The 25555-nt window shown below is 38.7% G+C and overlaps 1 protein-coding gene across 2 annotated transcripts in view; it reads right to left on the bottom strand.

Moving 5' to 3' along the window:
* MYRIP (myosin VIIA and Rab interacting protein) overlaps positions 1-25555 on the bottom strand; it is a 435525-nt gene that overhangs the window by 206935 nt on the left and 203035 nt on the right. For both annotated transcript variants that reach the window (XM_069088306.1, XM_069088307.1), the window contains exon 3: positions 10043-10264. In XM_069088306.1, the coding sequence (XP_068944407.1) occupies positions 10043-10264 (222 nt within the window). The remainder of the gene's footprint in view (positions 1-10042; positions 10265-25555) is intronic.

Here is a 25555-nt window from a genome sequence, read left to right as displayed (position 1 = left end):
TTTCTGTCTCTTTCTTCCTCCCTCCATTCCTTCTTCCCTCCCTCCTTTTTCTCATTTTTTCTCCTTTTCTTACTTTGTTTCCTTCATCCCTCCTTCCCTTCCTCTCTCCCTTCTTTCTTTCTTTCCCCACCCCATTCTTCTTTCTTATTTTCTTATTTTCTTCCTTCCTTCCTTCCTTCCTTCCTTCCTTCCTTCCTTCCTTCCTTCCTTCCTTTCTGTCTCTTTCTTCTTCCTCCCTTTCTTCTTTCTTCCTCCCTCCATTCCTCCTTCCCTCCCTCCTTTTTCTCATTTTTTTGTCCTTTCTTACTTTCTTTCCTTCATCCCTCCTTCCCTTCCTCTTTCCCTCCCTTCTTTCTTTCTTTCCTCACCCCATCCTTTTCTTATTTTCTTTCTTTCTTCCTTCCTTCTTTCCTTCCTTCCTTCCTTCCTTCCTTTCTTTCTTTCTTATCTTTCTTTCTTTCATCTAAACGGTTGTTGGTTGAATAATTGTCTGTTTTGCTAAATGTATTATGGCTTAAGTACTTGATCTCTCTGGGGCTCAATAGGTTATCTATAAAATTAGGAATTAGACTAGATAACCTCTAAAATTCTATGATTCTAACTCATTCCTTAAGATTATCACATCTGAACATTTTTTCTGTGCATAAACACACATGCATGAACAACACTTTCCTTGAAATCTTTGAAATATATTAATCTCTTGAGCAGTTTGAGCTGCAGAAAGTTCCCACTAAGAACAAAATTCATTCTTGGTCAGTAGCTAATAAGCACTAATGATATGATGAAAAACATGAGCATTTCAGTATGATCTGCCTTGATAAAACCCCAATGGGTCACCAGGACTTTTCCCTTGTATTTTGTGTCACATGTACTCATACCAGATTCTGAGGCAAAGAACATCAGTGTGAGGATTAAAAGACTATTCTATAGGGTATCGGTGATTGCCTAAGCCTACCTGGATCAGTGGATTAAATAACAGAAAACTAAACTGTTTGCCTCTATGCAGATACACAGAAATGTAGTAGCTTTCTGTGAAAGGGATAAGTTCCATTTAACAAAGACTCTCTGAGTTTGACTGGACCTCAGAGACCATTGCCACATCCCTGCAAAGTGGTCCTGTGGCTTCTGATGGAAGACCCCTAAAACCCTACCGATTTCTAAGCAGCTTGCTCCATATTTGGATAACTCTAGTGAGGAAGTTTTCCCCCATATCTTTTTGAAATTTGTTTCTTTGTGACTTACTAGTGGGTTTTTTTTCCCTTTATATGTTTTTTCTATCCCTGGCTGCCAGTATATTGACCCAACCAGATGAGAATGGTTGTGAAGTCTATCTTAGCATGATACTCTGCCTACAAAAGTTGCTTTTCTGTCTCATTCAGAAAGTTCCCAAATGACTGCTAGAGAATATATATTTCTCTTGCTAGAGATTTTTGTATACTGTGGCTCAATATTTCCAAGGCAGTCTACAATGCCTGAAAATATGTATATTTACAGAGTTGATATGAACTATCTTATTGTGCTTAACTAGAACTGGATTTAGGTAGAAATCAACAAACAAGGCGTCTCTTAAAATTGCCCCAAAGGCAATTAGTCAAGTATGTTGGAAGAATGCCCCAATGAGTGATGGTTCAGATAACCCAATTCCAAACCACGTAGGGCACTTTAGATTAAAATCAATACCTTGGATAGCAGCCAAAAAGCTTAAGAGACAGTGAGGATTATGAAGCAATATGCTTTATGCCCCCAATATCCATAACTTAAAGCTGTTGCATTATAGCTTCTACTGCAGTAAGATCTATAATTAAAGTCAAAACATCATGTTATAATATAAATGCTTTTCTCAGTTGCCAAAAACTGAGTGGGTAAAAAATAATCCTATTTGTCTGAAATATTCCATGCTGGATCCAAGACAAACTTGTTCTTAAAAGTTAAGCATAATGAGTTTGTCTGTGACCGAGTTATATAAGTATGGGAAAGTGAACAACTCTAGACTATATAAATAAAATCCAACTTTTTTTATATTCATATATCTCAAAAGATGGCTAAACTCTAGCCCTATACCAATGTGGGAAATCAAGGCTACTCTTCAGGTATATTTGGAAGAGTAGTTTCATAAACCTGAAACCCCTCACTTACATCAATAATTTCATTCTTGAAGAGCATGCTTTAGATGCCATGAAGGTAGTTCTGCATTCCATAGAGATATCTAACACCCTCTTCCCACCTTTCCTCCCTAGTACCTTCCCTCTGAAACTACCTCCTATTTATATCATATATATCTTATCTTCTTCCTCTATTAAAATATGAACTCTTTTGATGCCAAGAACTTTGTTTTTGATTTTCTTTGTGTCCCTGGAACAGTGTCTGGCACTGCAAACTGACTCACTTGAGAGTTGTCTGGGGCTCTAAGAAATTAAGTAACTTGGGGTGGCCAGGTGGCTCAGTGAGTAAAAGCACTGGCCCCAGCATTGGGAGACCTGGGATCGGTTCTGGCCTCAGATACTTAACCCCCACACAAAATAACTGGCCATGTAATCTGCAAGTTACTTAACCCTGATTGCTTTTAAAAAAAAGAAATTAACTTGCTATTGATCAGTCACATAGTAAGTGCATGTCTGGGGTAGAACTTGAACATACATCTTTCTGACTCTAGGGCAACTTTGTTTCCTCTGCCATAGTTACAAGAGCTGTAGGTACTAGATTTATAGGGCAACTAGATGGTCCGGTGGATAGAGTACTGATCCTGGAGTTAGGGGGAACCAGAGTTCAAATTTACCTCCCTTACTAGTTGCATGACCCTGGGCAAGGCACTTAACCGTGTTTACCTCAGTTTTCTCATCTGTAAAATGAGCCGTAGAAGGAAATTGCAAACCACTCCAGTATCTTTGCCAAGAAAACCTCGAATGGGGTCTAGTATGATTGAATGAATGAACAACAACACTAAACTCATGTCAGTCAATTAATATTCTAGTTCACAGTAGGAAAGGGAAAAAGTCCATCTTTTATTTTTAAAGTTGTCTTTTGTTAGACTGGAAAAATCCTTCCAAAAGTAACACTTTGTTATCCTTTCAAGAAAGTCGGGTATGCAAATGCATGATACAGTAAGGCAGGCATGACAAATAAAGGAGTCACTTGCTCATTGCCATGCTAGCAGCAGGAAATAAAATATTTCCACATGAATTTGGTGGCTATTTGAGCATCCTAATTTAGTCGCTTATATTTCAATGTCTGATAATGGTTTAACTGAGGTGATTTTTTAAATAAAGCTATTAATAATTTATTGAGATGACAGATAAGTAAGATCACATATGGAACTTTTCAAACTCGGATTTATGAGAGTGACCTGACATAGAGAACTGAGGTGTCCCAGCAACCCAAATAACAGCCAGGGCAGCATTTCTCCTTCCAGCACAGATCAGAAATGAGAAAACTGCTGCTGTCTCAGAGGGAGTCAAACTTCAAAAGCCAATTGCCCATATTCCATGCCAAGTACAAACATGGAGTTTGGCTAGGGAAGGGAATAAGATAAATCTCGTTGTTAATGAGGATTAGAAGACTGCTCTATAGGATATCAGTGAGTGACTAAGACTACCTGGATCAGAGAATGAATGAAAAATGAATCAAATTCCTATTGCTCTCCAGTCTGCCTTCCAGAAACCTCATGGCGACATTGGGATAATAGGCTCAGCAAACAGTTCAAGCCAACAAGAAGGCCATGAAAGAAAAGCAGCCATTTCTTGAAGAAAGGACAAGGGAAGGCCATTGTCCAAAGTAAATCTATAAGTCAGTTGAGTAGATGATTTGTAGTCATAGACTTGTTTATCTCCAAAATATTAAAAAAGTTAATCTTGAAAAGTATATTCTAATAGTTACATATCTATATATAGATCTATATCCTAATAGTTACATATCTTTATATAGATATATATCCTAATAGTTATATATCTATATATAGATATATATCCTAATAGTTATATGTCTATATATATTGTCATATATCTATTTATATATCGACATCTATAGTCGTTCCATTGAGTATTCTAAACCTTTGTTTTGGCGTACAATTTTTTAAATGTATAGTTCTAATCACAGCCTTGTCTGTATAAGGGGATACAAAGACCAAAAAAATGAAACATTGCCTTCAAGGAGCTTATATTTGATCAAAGCAGGCAAGAAGTTGTATGTCCTTGGCTAGTCTTCCACCAGAAAGTGGATTCTGACATCTGACCACTCAGTGGGAAATCAAAGCAAATGTGAACTTAATGTATTTATTTGATCTTTACAACAAATACATAACCAAATGAAGGCACAGTAGTGTAGGATAAGATTCCAGAAAACAAATGGCATCATAAACTATAAAATACGAAATTGTCAAAGATCAAGACCTTTTTGCCATTGTCATCTGCAAAAATTACACATTAGTCTGTGATAGTCAACTAATTGTACTTCTTAATAGCTTCTCCTCCTAAGGAAAGATCTATTTTTTCCACCTGTGTTCAAACATTTGCATTAATAAAAGTCAATGATCCCTAGTACATAAGAATTAAATCTAACCCCATAGATAATATGAACATACTTCTGATGTACACTGCATAAATAAATTACCTATTAAAAAAACTAACTAGACCCTAGAAATGGAGTCATTAAACTAATTTTTTTTCTTTACAATGTTTCTAAGCAACACAGGAATTACAGATCCCTATGTAAATTAGGCTTTTAAAGCACACACACATAAGGCACCATGCTGTTATCAACAATTTGGAAAACGTAAATTTTTTTTATTGATGCAATTATGTGAGAAGGATAATGAGAAAAAGGAAGACATTGTCATTCCAGAATGTTCAAATTCCAAGTCAAGGTACAAAAGTTGGGCCTCAGTTTCCTCATCTGTAAAATGATCTGGAGAAGGACATGGCAAACTACTTGAGTATCTTTGCCAAGAAAACCCCAAATGGGGTCATGAAGAGTCAGACATGACCCAACAAAAAATGAGCATAACAACACAAGAGGGTAGGACCTCCCCAAAAGAATGAAGATAATAGTCCTTCTTAGCTGTTGTTGTTCAGTCATGTCCAACTCTTCATGTGGAGTTTTCTTGGCAAAGACGGAATGAGAAAACTGCGGCAAACCAAGGCTTGCTGAGGGTTCCACAGCTAGTGAGTGTCTGAGTCTGTACTATGGCACCATCTAGCTCTCCCTTACTCCCCTTTCAGTTCCTCTAAATTCAGAGATAGGAAGACTAGATTTTAGTCAGGTAAGTTTCATTGTGGTGATGAATTAAAGGAAGACATTGATCAGAACAGCTGAAGGAGGGTGGTGTTGGCTTCTCTGTGCTCAAAATCAGATGACAATAATGATTTGGACATTAAACAAGTTTTATGTCTTTCTCTAACCAACAAGATGGTAAGCTCCTTGAAGGCAGCTTGTCTGGTAAAGAATACTAAGGTGGAAGCCAAATGTGCTCCAACACCACCCCTGACACTTAGGAGCTGGGAGATCATGGGCAAATCACTGAACCTCCTAGCCTTAGTTTCCTCATCTATAAAATGGGGACAATATTCCCATCCATAAGTAGCCAACTTAAGAGGTGTTGTGAAGGTCAAGAGATAATGAGTGGAATGGAATGGAATGAATGGAATCTCAGAGTGGGAAGAGACCTGAGAAGTTATTGCGTTCAACCCCAACTGAAGAAGAAGACCTTCTATAAAATGCATGAAGGAAGATCATCCCTGTTTTGCTTTGATGTCTTATTATGAGGAAGAGCCTGCTGGGACAGGAGAAAGAACACTATATATGGGGTCAGGAGATGAAAGAATAAATCTCAGCTCTGCTGTTTACTAGTTGATAAACTTGGGCAAGTCTTATCCTCTATGAACCTCATCAGCTTTCTTCATCAGTAAAATTAATTCAATGATGTCTAAGGCCCCTCCTAGTTTCAAAGTTATGTTGTTATGAATATTGTTCAAGGTTCCAGCTAGATGAATGTGGAGATGCCATCAGGGAATGAATTTCTCTCAGGCACAGAAATTCATGAAAATAGTCTCACATTGAGCTAGAGAAGGACACAGGAAACCATTCCAATGTCTTTGCCAAAAAAACCCCAAAGTGGTCACCAAGTAGTCATGACTGACATGACTCAATAACAGCAAAAACCTGGAAAAGAGGAGACATGAGTAGAGGAAGAGTAGCTGTCTTTAAGTATACAAAAGGTTAGCATATTAAACAAGGGTTAGATTTATTCTATTTGTCTCTGGAGGGCACAATGTGGACTAATGAATGGATGGATAGAAATCCATATAGGCAAACTTATGCTTGATGCCTAACAATGGTAGTTTCCTAACCTATTCAAAGGTGGAATTGACTTCCCCAGGAGGTGGCAGGTTCCTCCTCACTAAAAGTGAGTGACCATTTGTCTGGTATGGTGTAATGGCAAGCACAGAAGTAGTTCACACCTTGTTTCATAATTAACACTTTGTTTCAATTCAAGTTTCTTTTGAACCTTGTATTAAGTCTGTTAAAAAACAGAACATGTGAACCCCACAACTTGTGAGTCCTAGAACTCATGAACTCCTGCAACAGAAAGAGGAAGAACTAATGACCATGAGGAGAGGCCTAGGCTAGAGACAGCAAAACTGAGAAGAGGACTCTTGTCATGGCAGAGTCAAGAATGAGAAAACTTGTGATAACCTGGCACTCTGTTTGTCTGCTCTGTCTGTTGATGTTCATTTGTGACACTTTGTACAGAAGCCCTGGGACATTACTGGAAGCCCTGAAAGAAGATTTTCTGGTTGTATGTTTTTTTTTTTTTGATTAAGCAATTGGGGTTAAGTAACTTGCTCAAGGTTACACGGCCAGTTATTTCTGGGTGTGGTGCTAAGTATCTGAGCCCAGATTCCATCCCCAGGTCATCCCGACACTGGGGCTGGTGCTCTTAATAGCTGAGCCACCTGTCCACCCCTGGTTGTATGTTTACAGAAGTGCTGGAAGAGGGTTGTGGAGGTCCTGGGACTTTACTGAGGATTTGTGCTAGCGTATTGGACCTTGTTGGTGGGTCTGAGTTGATTTCACAGGCAGATAGTGAAATGATGATGGTGCTGACAATGTGTATGAATATTATTGTGGCTCTGTCAAGCTTTGTCTTCCTAGAAACAGGAATTGTGAAGGACTTGAGGTGGACTGGACACTGTGAACTTCAATATGGAATGGGAACTGAACGAAGAACTGGAGAGGGAGCTGGATAAGGAACTGGGAGCTGCCTGCCTTTGAACCCAGGTGACAGTTGGAACTAGGACCATGGAAGAAGAACCATGGAAGCCAAGAGCCAGCCTCGAGTCAAGTTGAAAGAAGACTTTACTTGGATACTGTGTACTGACTGAGAAGATTATCATTTACTGTAACCTAGGGGTGGAGAACTTTGACTTTTGTACTTTGTGATTGAATTAAGGAGTTTGTGATTGACCAAATGAATGTACTTTGTTGAAAACTACGTGACTACTTTGGTGAAAACTATGTGGCCATTTTAGTGCTAAGTTGTTGAGTTGTGACATGGCAAATGCTCTATTTTGATTTTCTGTGATGAGTGGTAACATTGTGAATGCTGTACTTTGATTTTCTATGAATGTTTTGCTCTTATTTGTTATTGAATAAATAGACAGCTTGCTATACTATGTAATCAAAATCTTGAAAGCTGTTCACAGCAGCAGCCCTCTGGAAAGCTGCTTGTGCATGGCTTTACATATGGCATAGAGAAGACTAATTTTTAGATCGCTGTTGGACAAGATAGACACCAAAGTCCCTTCCAAAGCTCAGATCCTGCGATTCTATAAAATAAGTGTCTGTGAGCAAAGACTAAATCACTGCTCCTTATAAGCCTGGGGCTCTTTCCACTACATGATAGTCTTTAAGGTAGAAAAAATGAATAGTGGGGGATGAGGAATGCTACAAAAGGGTGGGTGTTTCTTTGGTACTGCTTGTGGGGGATGCCGTATCAAGTGGATTGACTATGTAAACCCTCAGAACCAATTGATAAGCATTGTGTTTGCCTTTGGAGGTAATGTCTGCTTCACATGGACTAAGTCCTCTGGGCCATCAGAGCATCTATATCTTGGGAGAGACTCAACTAGGTGTTACTTGTTTTAGAGGTACCAAGAGACTGTGATACTGAGGAAGCCTGCCTTCCTCCCCTCCCCTGGCCCCTATCTCCATGTCTTCTCTTCTCATTCAAGGTACCACCTACTGGTTACCCTGGGATGCCACCCCTACTTCTCCTCCTAGGCAATTCCCTATGCTCCTAAATTTCCCTGACCCTTTCTGAAACAAAAATTTACCCATGCTGTTTCCCATTCCATAAGCAACTTGACTAGCTAATCTGATAAATTTATTTGGAATTTAATTTTAATTTATAATAACATTTACATTTTCATTAGGGGCTTTACTGTTTGAAACTAAAGGAGCTATGTGGTTATTTCATACTTTACAACCAGACCAATGGAGAAGAGTTTGTTGTAAGGGAGAGGTGCTTACAGAAACATAGAAAGTTAGAAATGACTTCAGACAGCATTGCATCTGAGGACATATTCAAAGTTCAGAGAAATTAGATGATTTTCCCCAAATGACACATCTCTTGCTAGTAGCAGTTAGCACCAGAGCCCTGGACTCTTAACAGAGCCCAGTGATCATTCCATTTCATACGAGTGATACTTCATATCGGCTTTGAATGATAGCCCACATAAATCCCTACCTGCCTTGTCTATGTGCAAAGCCAACTTTGGTTACCAGGAGATATGTCATATCTCTCACAATAGGACCTGAATGAACTATCTCACGGGACTTCAACCATTTCTTGTACTATGAGAAAACTTGAATCTTCATCTTCCTATGACTAAAATAATCTCAAATGACAAATTAAGCCCCAATAAGACTTCATTCTAAAGGCAAACCTTAGAGAAAAAACAAATACATCCCTTAGGGCCACATTGTGTGTTCTGCTCTCTTCCTTTTTTGGATCGATCATGCAATGCTCCTCAAATCCTACCAAGGCTTCATTGTGACATTTAGGTGACCTTGGAAGGAGACAACAAACACTGCCATCACATGGCCTGGTGACTGATTATCTTTTGTGCATTAATTCTTAAGTCTTGATTTAAAGTTTCCTGCCTCTTTACTCTTACTTGTCCCATGGTCAATATTCTTGTGACAGCAGAATTTCAGAGTTGCAAGGGTCCTCAGAGGTTATCTAATCTAGCCCTTTGAAGCTCATTAGGCATAATGGAATCCAAGGAATGATTTACATCAGTGGAGTCTAACTCAAACAGAAAGGGATGCCTTTTAGCCACACACTGACTTAGAAAACCACAAATTTACATTATCTATGTTGTATTGCATTTTTATCTATTTTGTGAAACATTTCCCAATATATTGTAATATGGTGAGTTTTCAACCTATGATTTACTCAATTTTTAAAGGTTTTTACATAATGAATTCTTCCAAATTTTCCGTTTCTACTTGCCCTCTTTTCTTCCTCCAAAGGAGGATTTTGTGGAGAAGACTGCATCATGAAGCACCTAAGAACAGCATAAGGAATGGGACTCTTAGTTTTAAAAACCTCCCTATCCTGAGGTTTTCGGAGATTAATTGGGCCAAGAACATTGGGAGTCCCTAGCTCCAAAATGAAGCATTATTAGCAATGAAGGCTGAGGAATGGGGACTCGAGTTTCAGGTGCCAACGGTTCTTCTTTTCCCTCCCTCTTCTCACCTCCTCCCCTTCTCCACACACAGGTATAGGGTAGCTGCCTGAAAAAGAAAATCCTGCTGAAACTCCTAGGAGGGGAGGGAGAAGGTGAGAAGAGAAAATAAATGCTTGCTAATAGGGAGAAAAATGATTTAATGACATCTAAGTTAAAACTGCCTACTGCTACTGCCTTTTTGAGGCTGGAAGCTGGTAGGTATCCCTGTGGAAGGAAGCATTGAATGGGCGCCCCAAGCAGCAGCAGGGGCCGGCTGGGGCAGAGCCTCCAGGTGCAGCGGAGGCCTCTGCTCTTACCTGGTTTGCTGGCAGACGCAGCACAGCCACACTCTCTCCTTTTTCTGGTAGGAACTGCAGCTTTTGCAAATGTTGTACTTGCAGTCACAGCACTGCCGCTTGGTGTTGAGGAGAAAGGTGAAAGGGGCGCAGCAGCGCATACAGCAGTGCTCTGTGAACTGCCGGTGCTTGGACAGGATGCTGCACTTGCTGCCTTCTTCATCCAGCTTTTGTTTCATCTCACTGGAGGGGAAAGAGAAAAGAGCTCATCAGAGCCTCCCGCCACAGCACAGAAGCACCCGCCTGATGCCTCCTTCTCCCTTTCTCAGGTATCGCATTATCACCTCCAGTCTTCAAGAAGCCAGGGAGCATTTGTGAAGCACTCACTTTTGTGCTGGATACTAGGCATACAATGACAAAAGTGAAAGAGTCCTAGCCGACAAGTGTGTTTTATAGTTACACATACATGTATATGGCATTCTGGGAGGGGAAGACCCTCGAGGTTTCTTGCCCAAACAGAAACAACTGCTATTTCATTCATTCCAAGTCAATCAGGGCCCAAACAATAACCCATGGGGTTTGGCATGGAATCTATTGTCGGTCAATCAATGAGATGTGTATGTGTTATATAAAGAGACAGAGAAAGAAAGATATAAAGAGTGAGGGATGGAGGAAAATAGAGAGAGCATGGGAGGAAGAAAGAGAAGGAGGAGATAGAAGAAGGGAAGGATGGAAGAAAGAGAGAGGGAAAGAGAGAGAGAGAGAGAGAGACAGAGACAGAGAGAGAGACAGAGAGAGAGAGACAGAGAGACAGAGAGAGAGAGACAGAGAGAGACAGAGAGAGAGAGAGAGAGAGAGAGAGAGAGAGAGAGAGAGAGAGAGAGAGAATATGAGAATATATAAAAATAGTTAAAGACATGGTAGGCAATGGGTTTTAAAAACTAAACAGAAACTTCCTGGAAAATGGCCAGAGTCTGGAAGTACAAGGGCCTGTTCAATTACCTCATTTCATGATCTCAGCGACCCTCTAGAGAGGAAACATAATTTAGGGGCTTGATTTTAGTTTCTAGCTCTATACTTGGCAGATCACATAATTTGCTTAGGGTAAGAGAAGCACTTAATCCAAATCTCTTGATCCAGAGATTGGATTAAGATATGCAAACCATTACAAAACTAGGTATGCCCCAGAAAGCATAACACCTTGAAGTTAAGTAGAGTTTTTTTTTAAAGTCACTTAGATTATTTGTTCAAAAACATTAATCTCAACAAAGGGGATGTGCCTCAAAATCCTGGCCTTGCTTCTTTTTTGGGTGTTGGAACCTGTGATTTATTCAGCATGTGGTGCTCCTAGTAATGAAACACCTTCTACCAACAAAATCCCCGAGTGTTCAACAACTTATTTGTAATCTTAGAGAATTGTGAGAAGCACTAAAAAGTTAAATGACTTGCCCAGGATATGTGCCAGACTGTGGATTTGAACCCCACTCACATATTTGGCTGGAAAGTTAGATGATGTGCCAGTGATGGTCAAAGCCCCAAATTCATGTACCTTAGGCTTCTTTTCCTGGTCTCTGTTGTTGCCTTCCCACACTTAGTCTATTAAAGACTGTGGGATTATCAATGCCACTATTAAAATCTTTTAGCTCCCAAGTGAAAAAAAATAATCTGGTAAGAATTATAATAACAAAGGTGATAATGATGGCAATAGCTAGCATTGATATGGTACTTTAAGCACTTTTACTACAGTGCTTTGCAAATAGGATCTCATTTGATTCTCACAGCAAACCTATCTGGTAGTTACTATTATGAGCTCTATTTTACAGATGAGGAAACTAAGAAGAGAGGTTGAGTACCTTGCTTAGGGCCACATATCTTGGAAGTGTCAGAGGCAAGATTTGAACTCAGCTCTTCCTGACTCCAACTCTAGTAGTCTATCCACTGGGCCACCTAGCTGTCTCTATCATCAGAGATAACGTGGAACCAGTTGAAAAAGACAATTTTGTTATGTTCATAAAACATATTACAACAATTTGTTTAATGTCAATTGAATTTCCACAGCATTCACATGCCCAGATTGACAATATTACCTAGCATCTGGACTCAAGAAACATTTGGGCATCTGAAAAACAAATGTTCTTTTTGTACCATATTTACAGATGTCCAAAACAGTTTCTCTTTTCTCTAGGAAAATCTCTCTGTAGGAGGTGATTTGCAGGTAGGCCCACTAAACTGACTCATGTCAAATCATTGCCCCTTTCCCTAATTCTTCAGCATAATCTCAATGAAGCAGAAGTAGAAAATCCTTTTTGGAAGGTGTGAGTGAAATTTTTCCATTGCTAAATTATAAAGTACTTGTGAACTAGGGTTCACTTGGTTAAGTGATTGTGGAACAACGAGAGTTTGATTTAGATTAAAAATACCCCAAAAGGCTAATTTCCCAAGATCACCTTCCTTGGCATAAATATACAGGGAGGTAAATGTCTTAGAATGTATAAGACTGTGATAATTCAGTTTAGAAAAGAAAAACTTTCATGACAGTGAGGACATTTTGATACCAGGGACCTAATGAAGCAGTTCTGGAGTGCAAAGGCAAGTGGTATAACTCATTGTAGCTAAGTTTAGCAAAAGTATTCCATCCTAATGAGGAGAAATGGGCTAGGCTATCCAGCAAGTGCCTTTGAACAGGTCGTGTCCGTGATGAATGTCCCCGACAGTTGCCAAAGACACAGGTTGGCTTGCAGAGCCATGAACTAGTGGGTAGATTCACTCTAGCTACAACGACAGTACTCAGCACATTTTGCAAATGCCCAGATTTTTACCTGACTCCAAATGTCACTCAGTCATTATTGCAGAGCCAAGTACGTGATGTGGAGTATGTCTAATCAATAGAAAATCGTTATTCTTAGTCCTCCCTCAGGAAGGAAGAGTACCCAGCTGGAGCTCTGTGATAGATCCACAAATGAACTCATTTTCTTTGCCCTTAGATTTTCCCCTCTTCCTAATTTTCCTTTTTCTGTAGAGAGAGAGCACTATCACTCTTCCAGTCATTGTCAGGTTTCAGGATTTTAAGTCATTCTCAGATTCACACTCATTGTTTCACTCTTCAAAATCATCCACATTCAATCAGATGCCAAGTCTTCTTAATTCTTCCTCTATATTTCTCACATTCGTCTACTTCTTTCCCCTTATAACACAATTATCCTAATTCAGGCCCTCATCCCCTCTTGCTTGAAATATTGTAATAGTCTCCCAATTAATTCCCTTCATTCAGTTTCCTTCTCTAATCTAGCCTTTATATGGCAACAGATTAATATTCCTGAAGCAATGGGTCTATCTGTGTTATTTTCTTATTCAAGAAATGTTACCCCATTCTTTAAGAAACTCATCAGACCCTACCATCCCCTCAAGCTTTCATTCTAGATCTCACTTCCTTTTCTCAGCCTAACTTCTTGAACTCTTCACTTGAGACCTGTACTTCCTCTGCACTCACTCATGCCTTGACCCATTGCAACCTGACGTCATTGCTCAACAGAAACTGCTCTCTTCAAAGTTCCCAGGTACCTTTTAAATGCCAGATCGGATGGTTTTTTCTCAGTACTCATCCTTCTCAACCTGTCTGCAGCATTTGACATTATCATCCCCACCACCTAGATATGCTCTTTCCTCTCGATTTTCACAATGCAGCTTTCTCTTGAGCCTTTTTACTTCTTTGATAACTCTATCTTAGTCTCTTTTATTGGTTCATCATCCATGTCATGCCTTCTAATCGCAATATTCTCCATGGTTTTTTCTTAGGTTTTACTTTCTTGACAACCCCATTATCCCTCAAGGCTTTATCATCTCTATGCACATAATTCACAGATGTGCACACACATAGGTGAGTGCATACATGTTATATACATGCATACATATGTACACAATATACATATATTTATGACATGTAAACACATGTATATATACACATCTATGTGACAGAAATCTGTCTCTGTCTTGCTGTCTCTCTCAATTAGAGACAGATGGGAAAGAGTCTGTGGAAAGGAAGAGAATGTGAAAATGAATAAGAAAGAACATCAAGATTATGCACAGGAAGAGTGAAGAACATGGGTAGAAGGACTAGACTTAGCAATGAATAGGGATCCCTCTATTTTTTCTTTTATAAAAAATAATTTATTTATTTTTAGTTTTTAACATTCACTTTTCTAAGATTTTGAGTTCTACATTTTTCCCTCTTCCTTGCCTTCCTCCCCCCCCCCCCCCGAAGACATGCGATCTGATATTGGTTATACAATCATATTAAACATATTTTCACATTACTTATGTTGTGAAAGAAGAATCAGAACAAAAGGGAAAAAAACCATGAGAAAGAAAAAAAGAGAAAATAGTATGTTTTGATCTGTATTAAGACTCCATAGTTCTTTTTTTCTGGATGTGGATGGCATTTTCCATCATGAGTCCCCTGGAATTGTCTAAGATTGTTGCATTGCTGAGAAGGTCTAAGTCTATCAAAGTTGGTCATCACACACTGTGGCTGTTACTGTGTACGGGATTCTCCTGCTTCTGCTGACTTAACTCAGTATCAGTTCATGTAAGTCTTTCTAGGTTTTTCTGAAGTCCGCCTACTCATCACTTCTTATAGCACAATAGTATTCCGCTATGTTCATATTCCACAACTTGTTCAGTTATTCCCCAATTGATGGGCATCCCCTCAGTTTCCAATTCTTGGCCACCACAAAAAGAGCTGTTATAGATATTTGTGTACATGTGGATCCTTTTGCCTTTGGGAATCTCTTTGGGATATAGACCTAGTAGTGATACTGCTGGATCAAAAGGTATGCACAGTTTTAAAGCCTTTTGGGCATAGTTCCAAAGTGCTCTCCAGAATGGTTGGATCAGTTCACAACTTTACCAGCAATGCATTAGTATTCCAATTTCCCCCCATCTTCTCCAATATTTATCATTTTCCTATTTTGTTTTATTAGCCAGTCCAACAGATGTGATGTGGTTTCTTAGAATTGTTTTAATTTGCATTTCTCTAATCAACACTGATTTAGAGCATTTTTTATATGACTATAGATGGCTTTAACTACTTCATTTGAAAACTGCTTGTTCATATCCTTTGACAATTTATCATTTGGGGAATGACTTGTATTCATATAAATTTGAGTCCATTTTTTATATATTTTAGAAACGAGGCCTTTATCAGAGACATTGGCTGCAAAAATTTGTTTCCAGTTTTCTTCTTCCCTTCTAAGCTTGGTTGCATTGGCTTTGTTTGTGCAAAACCTTTTTAATTTAATGTAATCAAAATTATCCATTTTGCATTTCATAATATTCTCTATCTCTTGTTTGATCACAAATTCTTCCCTTCTCTATAGATCTGATAGATACACTATTCCTTGCTCTCCTAATCTACTTACAGTATCATCCTTTATGTCTAAATCATGTACCCATTTTGACCTTAGCTTGGTATATGGTCTATGCCTAGTTTCTGCCACACTATTTTCTAGTTTTCCCAGAAGTTTTTGTCAAATAATGAGTTCTTATCTTAGAAGCTAGAGTCTTTGGGTTTATCAAACAGTAAATTACTATAGTCATTGACTGCTGTGTCTTGTGAACCTAATATATTCCACTGATCTACCACTCTATTTCTTAGCCAGTACCAAGTAGTTTTGATGATTGCTGCTTTATAATATAGTTTTAGATCTGGTATGGCTAGGTCACCTTCCCTTGCATTTCTTTTCACTAAATTTTGGCCATGTGACACCATAGGGAGTTTCACTAATAATTCACCATTAAAATGGGCTTCTTCTCTGTCACTCTTGAACTTTATGAAGTCAAATAGTGTGGTCTTGGACGTGAATTTAGGAGTTAGAGAGCTTATCTTAGTTTTTTCCAGTGACCCCAGGATTATTTCTAGTTCCAGTATCTTCATTTGACTACACCTTCACTTTCTGTTTAGAGATATGTATATGTTAGGAACCAATTTCATTTGGATGCTAAATGGATATACTAATTTTCACAAGATACTTGGAAAAGACCATGATGAGTAATAAAAGGCAGGCAGGGGAATGGTCAACAAATTATGAGTTTGCTCATAATTTGAATATGTTAGAGACTAATCAACATCCCTGGATAGCCCCAAAGGTAGGATTTGGTGAAGCAAGTGTTCAGGTTTGAATTGTCATAGCATCAGCTGAATTCTTAAATTGTCCAGATCTGGGCTAAAAACATGGAATCTCAGACCTGGGAAGGACCTGAAATCATTAAGTCTAATCCATACCCTAAACAAGAATTCTCTTTAATATATCTCCAAAATGGTCATCTACTATGAGCTTAAAAAACGCAAGCAGGAAAACCCCAATGATTCTCAAGGTAGCCAGCCCAATCTTATTTTAGAGTAGGTCTAATGGTTAGGAAGTTTACCTTAGGATAAATATGAATTCATCTCTTTGCAACTTAAGTCTGATCCCTCTTTCATGTAGCAATCCTTAAAATATTTGAAGATATTAACATATTTTTCCTCAAATCATCTCTTTTCCAGACTAAGCATTGCCTGTCACTTCAACTGGTCCTTATATGGCATGAACTCAAAGCCCTTCATGATCTTGGTTACCCTTTTCTGGACAGCTCTTCAGTTAAAATTTCTTGACCTTTTGAGGTAATAAAGGGGAATTAGACTTTGACATCACTTCCTACCCAGCCTTTTTATCCAAAGTTTGTCTGCTTCACTTTTAGCCAGGATACTAAACAAAGAACTTACTTGAAATCCTCCATGATTAATATCCTGTATATATAATTGATCAGTAGTCAAGAAAGTAAAGCTTCTGTTGAAGTTGCATTCAACATAAGGCAGGAAACTAAGGGTTATGACCTCCCAGCACTTTGCTTACCTCCAATAATAACTTACAGAAACTGGACCTGTAGTCAAGAAAGACCTGAATTTAAATGTAGCCTCCGACAGTTACTAGCTCTGTGAATGAGAAAGTCACTCAAATTCTGTTTGCCTCAGTTTCCTGACCTGTAAAATGGATATGACAATAGCACCTACTTCTTAGGGTTGTTGTGAGGATAAAATGAAATAATATTTGTAAAGCACTTTGCAAACCTTATAGCACAATGTAAGCAATATTGTTATTATAACAGTTTAAAGAAAATAACTCTTTTTGGAGGGGGGAAGGCAAGGTAATTGGGGTTAAGTGACTTGCCCAAGGTCACACATCTAGTTAAGTGGCAAATTTTTGGGGTAGGATTTGAACTCAGGTCCTTCTGACTTCAGGGTTGGTACCCTATTCACTGCACCACCTAGCTGTCCCTAGAAAGTGACTCTTGCAAATGAAGATCTCACACCTAAGTGAGGAAATTATTTCAGGTCACCTTCCTCATAACATCACAATCATATAAGTACTTAACTTTTCTCAAGTATATTCATTACTCAAGATTTGGGAACAAAGGGTGACATGTATTCAGATTCACAATACACCATTCTATCAAATTTCATAACACCCACTGCCAAGCCTGATGCCAGTCAGCAAATGTATTTACTCCCATTCATATGCTAATGGAATTCATGTGAGTAGGTATGATTTAAATCTAGCATTTACTGTCCCTAATGCATTATTTGTTCTCAGAATTGTTCAGGTGTTTTCAGAATTATTTGGCTCCTATCCCTCCACAGCTATGATAATAGATACCAGCTCTGGAAAGTCTACCAAGCTGGGAGTGCTTTGAATACAGGTTGTAATAAGACATTTTAAATTTCCTTTTATTTATTTGTTATTTGGGGTTTGGAGCTTCCTGTCCTGTTTAGGGGATTATTTGGCTGGCTGAAATCTGTCCCACGTGATGATAAAATTTAGTGGAGGCCTTCAGACATTCCTGATATAAGGAAGCACAAGGTAGACCAGGCTTCCTAGAATAATTTAACTTATACTATTTGTGGAAACATCCCAAGGGGCTCTGACTCTGGAGTTATCTTTTGGCATGTAAATCTCCCTCCTAAATTAACCCATTGCAAATATAAGCTCAAAAGGTAAATCTTACCAGTCTAGCCTTGAAAAGTAATTCTTTTAAGTTTATCTCTACAAATCTTTTTACTTCCTCTGGTTAATGTGTGATATTCTGTCTGTCTTGTGAAGGCTTAAAACAAAAATTATTTCTCTGTCTCTCTGACATAGTTGGAAATTACATAAGCTTTATTAGACCCCTAACTGTGATTCAGTTATTTTTCTAAGCTCTGAACCTCTGCTTGAGCCTTATAAAACCTAAGTTTTAACCCCTGAAACCTGTGTGGTGGTAGCATTATTGTGCAACAACATACCGTATTTCCCCGATAATAAGACACTGTCTTATTAATTTTTTGGACAGAAAAACACCAGAGGGCTTATTTTCAGGGGAGGGCTTATTTTAATGAACATTGACAGCAATTTTAATAAACAGGTAAATGTGAACAAAAAAATGTACCTTTATTCAATAATGAATTCAATAAAGAACAGGATGATGCGCTCACTGCTGCAGCTCTGATTGGATGCAGCTCAGAGCGTGGCGTACGTTTCACGGGGTGGGGGAGGGATGGGCATACAGAGGGTACCGTAATGTAGCGTGTAGCGCAGGGGATCACCTTCACTACAGTAGCAATCTCAATAGGGCTTATTTTTGGGGGAGGGCTTATTTTAGAGGAATCTTACACAGTAAGGGGAGGGCTTATTTTCGGGATAGGTCTTATTATCGGGGAAACACGGTACCTATTACAGGAACTCATTTGAATATTTTTCTAAAAAGACCCAGCTACAAACTATGTCTCTGTCTTTCAAGGCTCAACCTAGATAAGCTTGGATGATTTCTTCCATTTTTAGATTATAGCATTTAAAACTGAAGCAGACTTTATATGGCTCTCATCCAACCTCTTTGTTTTACAGGGGAGAAAATTGACGGATGGGTGAAAGGACATGACCAAAGTCCTATATGTTGTAAATGACAGTTGGGATTTGCTAGGTCCTCTGACTCTAAAGCTAGCTCTTCCCCCTGTCTCCAACCCAGACTATACCATCTCCCCATCTAGAAAATCTTTGTCCTTTTCACTAAGTTGAAAATACAAAGTTGTTTCCCAATGCTTTTCACTTATCCAGGCAAAGAGAGATCAACTTTTTTCATGCAGTTAGTAACTCAAAGAAGAAGACATACATAGCCCAAAGAAAATAAACAGCTCACAGGAATATTTCCCTTGATTTCCATAACCCATGGTATGGGAAGGCTTCGACTAAGATTCTCGAGGTGACCTACACACAGCCCTGTGTTGATGCCCTGAATTCTTCTGCCAACATAAATTGAAGACCAGTTCAAGTTCTATCTTCCTTTATAGATTTTTTCCTCCCTGCTCCAACTAATAATGCTCTTCCCCTTCCCTGAATTTCTTTAGTACTTTTTTTTATCATGTCATTTATCTGGCACATGGTGGATACTGCCTTGTGTTGGCAGTTAATTTTTCATGTATCTGTTTGATCTACTGAACTGGACTATAAGTGTCCTGAGGGCAAGAATCTTCTTGTGCTTTTTTTCATCCCCTATAACTCCAGAGAGTAGGAGCTCAATAAAGATTTGTTGATTTTTTTTTTGTAGTGAAGAAAAGGAAGGCTTAGAGTCCTTTCTGTAAAGGATTCACCTAGATCTGAATATCTATTCCTTTCCATGGGTATTATTACAATGTACCTAAGAACATACCTTAACCAAACACTAAAGAAAAAGAAACAAAGAGAACTTTTTTATCTCTCTCTCAAGCTGTTTTTTTTCCTTTTAGTGCTATTTGTTTTCCCTTAGGATCAGAGAGCTAGGTCATATAAACCATCAACAGCCTTGGATTTTGGACATAGTCTATCAAAGGGGCCTCTGAGACTGGCTGACTTGTGTAGGCATTTCATAGATACTAAATTAAAAGAATGAGAAACGTGCCAGGAAGAGAATTCTTTGGGGACTGAAAAGGCTCCGCGAGTGAATTGTGAAGGACTACATGAGATTTTTATTATTTCTGATATACAGTACTGCAAACTAAAATTACTTTTTATGCCCTACCAATTGAGACTGTAGGGGGAAACGTTTGTTTCTAAAACTTGCCCAGCTCATACCCTTTGCTTCTTTCTAAAAAGGGGAAACATAGTCATTTCCCCTTACATACTCTGTTTTCTGGGCACACTTGCCTATTTACTGTTCTGTATATGACATTCCATTTCCTACCTCCATGCCTTTGAACTGGTTTGTCAACATACCCAGAATGCTCCCCTTTCTTACCTCTTACTCTTGCAATCCCTAAGTAAATTCAAGGCTTAGCCCAGGTGCTTTCTCTTACATGAGACCTTTCCTCAACTCCCCCAGTTCCCCCCCCCTATATTATTTAGTATTTACTTTGTGTGTGTTTGTATGTATGTGCCTATGTATCTTCATAGGCACATACACATGCACATACATATACATACACACATATACATATACACCACGCATATACACATACACATATACATGTGCACATACACATATACACATGCATGCATGCATATACACAATACACATATACATATGCACATATACACATATTCATATACACATACATATACACACATACACATACATATACATATACATATACATATACATATACATATACATATACATATACATATACATATACATATACACACATATTGTGAACCAGTTTGAGCCCCCAATCACCTGAAAAAGGTGAAAACCTGGATTGGCCAATTACAAAAATATATTTTGGCTGACTCTAAGCTAGCATACCATAATGCTTTGCATGCTTTCTGAGTGAACCCCAGATCTTCCTTGCTGTGTCAGCATCCATAAGACAGGACGAAGCTGACCAGGAGCATTCTTCTGTTTATGACTGATAAGGACCAGCTACCTTGAACTAGACACTATAGGCACTATCTTGATCAACAGCATTTTTCTTATGTTGTTGTTTTATGGACACTATCCTGTTATGACATTCTCTTCTTGTTATGATATTTCCTCATTTATGGCTGACAGAACCCAGGCATCCCAGGGGTACCCTCTTTTCTATGGAAACTATAATTTTGGCTGACACAGGCATCCTGAGTCAGGAAGGGAAGGAGGGGGGAACTTCCTTGCTCATTGGGTATATAGTCTCCTTCAACTGGTCTTTCTTTGAGTTCATTTCCAATGATTCCCATGCACCCATATGCATGTCTGCCCACCTTGAGAGAAATAAACATGCATAAACAAAACAATTTTGTCTTTCTTAGATCAAACTCTTTAAGGTCAACTATATTTGTGTATGCATATCCACACACATGTACACACATACACATACATATACACATATACACACATTTTTCTGTGAACATCTACCAACATTATAAATTCTTGAGTACAGGGACTGATTCTTGTCTTTCTAGCTGCAGGGTTCAGAACAGTTTCTCATGTATATTAGGAAATTTAAAATGCTTATTGATTTGACTGTGTGAGGAATAATTGCTTCAAAGAAGGAAAAAACAATCCCTCTTTTCCCTCTAAGCATCATGTGTATGTATTTATGTGTGTGCACACACTTGTGTGAATAACACATATTGTGTGTATGTGCATGTGTATACATATTTATGTATTTATTTGCTTCATTCTTTTCAACTTCCTTTTGATGTTGTCTCCCCCTCCCCCCCATTGAGATTATAAACTCCTTGAGGCCAGGGACTATCTTTTTCTTATTTGTAGCACAGTGCCTGGCACGTTGTAGATTCTTTTTTTTTTTTTTTAAAGCAATTGGGGTTAAGTAACTTGCCCAATGTTACACAGCCAGTTATTTTGTGTGGGTGTTAAGTATCTGAGGCTGGAACTGATCCTGGGTCCTCCTGACTCCAGGGCCGACGCTCTTACTCACTGCGCCACCTAGCCACCACTGCATTGTAGATTCTTAATAAATGTTTATTGAATTGAATTAACTGCACATATTTTTCTCTGTACTTCTTATTTCCCCCATTGGAATGTAAGCTCCCTGAGAGCTAGGATTGTTTCATTCTTTGTTCATGTATTCCCAGCACATGCAATAAGGGCTTAATAAATACTTATTAACTCCTTTTATCTTTTCAGATTCTTTTCAACTTTCAACTTTTCCAATTCAATTCATTGCCATCCCTTAAAACAGAGAACCTTCACATATTTGAAAACGTGCTGAAGCTTCCTATTAAAAAGAGAATAGCTGATCAACACATGGTGTGCTCTGTTGATAATTTCATCTTTTATTGGGCAGGAGAAACTGGGGAAGTAGACTGCTAGATGTGACCCAATTGAAAAGGAGGAAATCGCTTGTGTTGTAGGAAAAAACATAGGAACTTTGTCAGAAAACCACAATGCTAACTTCGAGACCATAATGGATAAGAAGAGGAATTCTAAGCATAGCCAGGCACTAACCCTAGAATTTAGCAAAGTAGATTTAAAAACAGAGAAAAGACAAGAGCCCTTATAGTCTGGGACTGTATACAGGAGGTAAACTCACGAGGGATTGAGGCTTTTAAGAAAGTAATTCTGATCACATAATCACAGACGTTCTCAGGAAGAGAAAAGTGAAGGCCCCTGAGAAAGACTTTTGTGCCAGTTCAGGGAACTCGAGATGAGCTCAGGCTTTAACAGATCATATTCAAAAGTGGTAAAATGCATATTATCAAGTGATCATTAAAAAGGGGTGGGTTAGCCAGGTATGGAAAGAGAGGAATATGAAATGAACAGCCTGAGTGAGCACTGCATTTGGACCAATGAAATGTAAAGAAAAAAAATCTGTGGAGAAGCATGGATAAGAATCATATATGATAGAAAGACAGGGATGGGTTGTGATTTGTATTTTTGAAGGGACTAGTCCCATTAATGAGATCATAGATCCATCCAGGTAAAAATATTGATATAAGTTCAAAGACAGATGCAAGAACATGCAAGTAGAGATGGATATAAAAGACAGGAAAAGTTTTGTAAGAATCTGAGGAGTAAAGTCCAATGTATGCTGAAGTTCATGGGGTGAGTGGGAAAAAATTGAAAGAAAAAAGAACTTTAAAACTATTTTGGGGGCAGGAAGAATGGAGATTAGATAGGCTTGCCACTTTAAGGACAGGCCCAAACCAGCCAGATTTCACTCTCCAGATTTTGCCAACATGATTTGACTTCCTTCTCCCATTGGTGAATTCCTTCTGGAACCTCCATTTTGAGGAAGTGCCAGGGGTGAGGAACCTGTTGTCTCCAGGCCACATGTGTCCCTCTAGGTCCTCAAGTGTGACCTTTTCACTGAATCCAAACTTTAGAGAACAAATCCCCTTAATAAAAGGGTTTGTTCTGTAAAACTTGGACTCAGTCAAAAGGTTGCACCCAAGGACCTAGAAGTCCACATGTGGCCTTGAGGCTGCAAGTTCCCCACTACTAGCCCAGACATCTATCTTTCTTTCTTGGAACTTGGCCACCATGGCACCTTGCTCCTCACTCCAGGAACTCCAGCTCCCTTTTATGTGCTGTTTTCCCTCATTAGAATGTAAGCTCCTTGAGGGCAGAAACTATCTTACTTTTTGCTTATGTTTGCATTTCTAGTCTGTCAGTCATTTATTAAACACCTACTATGTGGCAGCCACTGTGCTGAGAACTGGGGATAAAAAAATATGGCAAAAGACAATCAGTCCCTGCTCTCAAAGAGCTCACAGTTTAAACAAAAAGTGCTTAATAAATGTTTGTTGAACTGAGATGAGAAAATAAGCAAAATAGTATATTATTCAATTCTTGTTTCAAGAGGTGATATACCATTTATCTGCCAATGTAATAATATTTTCAAAAAAGGTAGTAAGATTAATTTTATTCTTTCTTATTGATAAAGAATCCATGTTGTCTCAGAGAGATCACTCAATTTACTTTATTAAGGTCTCCCAAATTTCTTCTTTAATAAACTGGTCTAGTTTTTTTTAATCAGTAATCCATGTCAAACTAATTGGTTGTAATAGAAATGGAGTATAAAGATCTCCCTATATTGTCTTGGTTTTCAAATTTATTGTGTTAAAACTCAGAGCTTGTGAATCCCATTTGTGGGATGGACTTGTTGAGGTGAAAAGAGAGTGCTGAACTGGGAGGAGCTGGTGACGTAAATTTAGAGAGACACAAGAAAAGGGAAAGGCAGAAGAACTTTTTGGAAGCAGCATCTTTGAGGCAGAGAGAGACAGAGAGGATTGCTGAGGGCTACTTTGAATTGCCCAGGACTTTTGAGAGCTGCCACCCAGAGCTACCAAGGACTGAGGAGACATGGCTCTTATGCTGGTACTTTGTCTGTCTGTTTTGTTGTTGTTTTGCCAGATCTGTCCACTGGTGAAAGACAGTGCTGTTGTTGCAGAGGTTTTGGAACCTAGCTGTTGGTTCAGAGCTCCAGAGACTGTTCTGCATACAGAGAGTGAATTCTGTCCACTGGTGAAGGACAGTCGTGTTGTTGCAGAGGTTTTAGAACCTTGCTGTTGGTTCAGAAACCCTGAAGAAGGATTTTCTTGTTGTATGTTTACAGAAATCCTGGAAGGGGGTTTTGCTAATGTTTTCAGGGGTCCTAGGACTGTTCTGCAGACAGAGAATGAATTAATGAAGACACTGACAGTGTGTCTTGTGGCCTTGCTAAGCTTTGTCTCCTCAGGAACACCCTTTGCTTGGCATTACATTGGTTTATAGTATGTAAAATCTACCTTCTTCCTCATTTAAAAAATTCACTGTGAGGCCTTTGACAATTCTTCTACAATATTTTTGTTGAAGAGATGTAACAATGCAGATGGGTGATAGGACATTTAGGTGGGTTTGTAATGAATTGAATGAGAGTAACCAAGAGGGACCAATGCCAACCTGTAAGGGGTTGCTATTGGAGTGACCAAGGGCTCTATCTTAAATCCTTTTCTGTGCATTTTTTTACCATTGATTTATATGAATATACTAAGAGTAGTCTTATGAAATTTGGGGTAAAAATGAAGCTGCAAGGGATAGCGACCATACTGGGTGACCTAAACAAGATCTAAAAACATTCCAAGGTGAAACCTAATTGGGATAAATGTAAAGCCAGTACTTGGGTTCAAAATATCAGTTACACAATTGCAAGGATTGAGATATAACTAACCAATAGTTCATATAAAAATAAGGAGAAATTTTGTTGGATTGCAAGCTAAAAATGAGTCAACAGGGCAAAGAACATGAATGACTGCCAATAAAATAAAATCTAATTTGAGCTTGAGCTTCAGTAAGCAGAATGAGAAAGCTAATAGATATATAATTATACTGCAACCTGTTCAGATCATATCTGAAATACTGTGTTAAATTCTAAAAGGGAAACAGCTATGCCACTGTAGCACAAACAGGTAAATTCTAGCAAGATGGAGGGCTTGGAGCATGGTAGAAATAATACACTGGGATAGGAAGACTTGGAGAGGCTCATTACCAAAGCCTCTGTTCCTTATTGACCTCTAAATAACTTCCTTCCTTCCTTCCTTCCTTCCTTCCTTCCTTCCTTCCTTCCTT

This window comes from Petaurus breviceps, unplaced genomic scaffold (assembly GCF_028583685.1).
Source record: "Petaurus breviceps papuanus isolate PSGF00001 unplaced genomic scaffold, PetGlider_PUasm1.0 185, whole genome shotgun sequence".
NCBI classification, from domain to species: Eukaryota; Metazoa; Chordata; class Mammalia; order Diprotodontia; family Petauridae; genus Petaurus; species Petaurus breviceps.
This window is presented reverse-complemented; position numbering and strand designations above follow the sequence as displayed.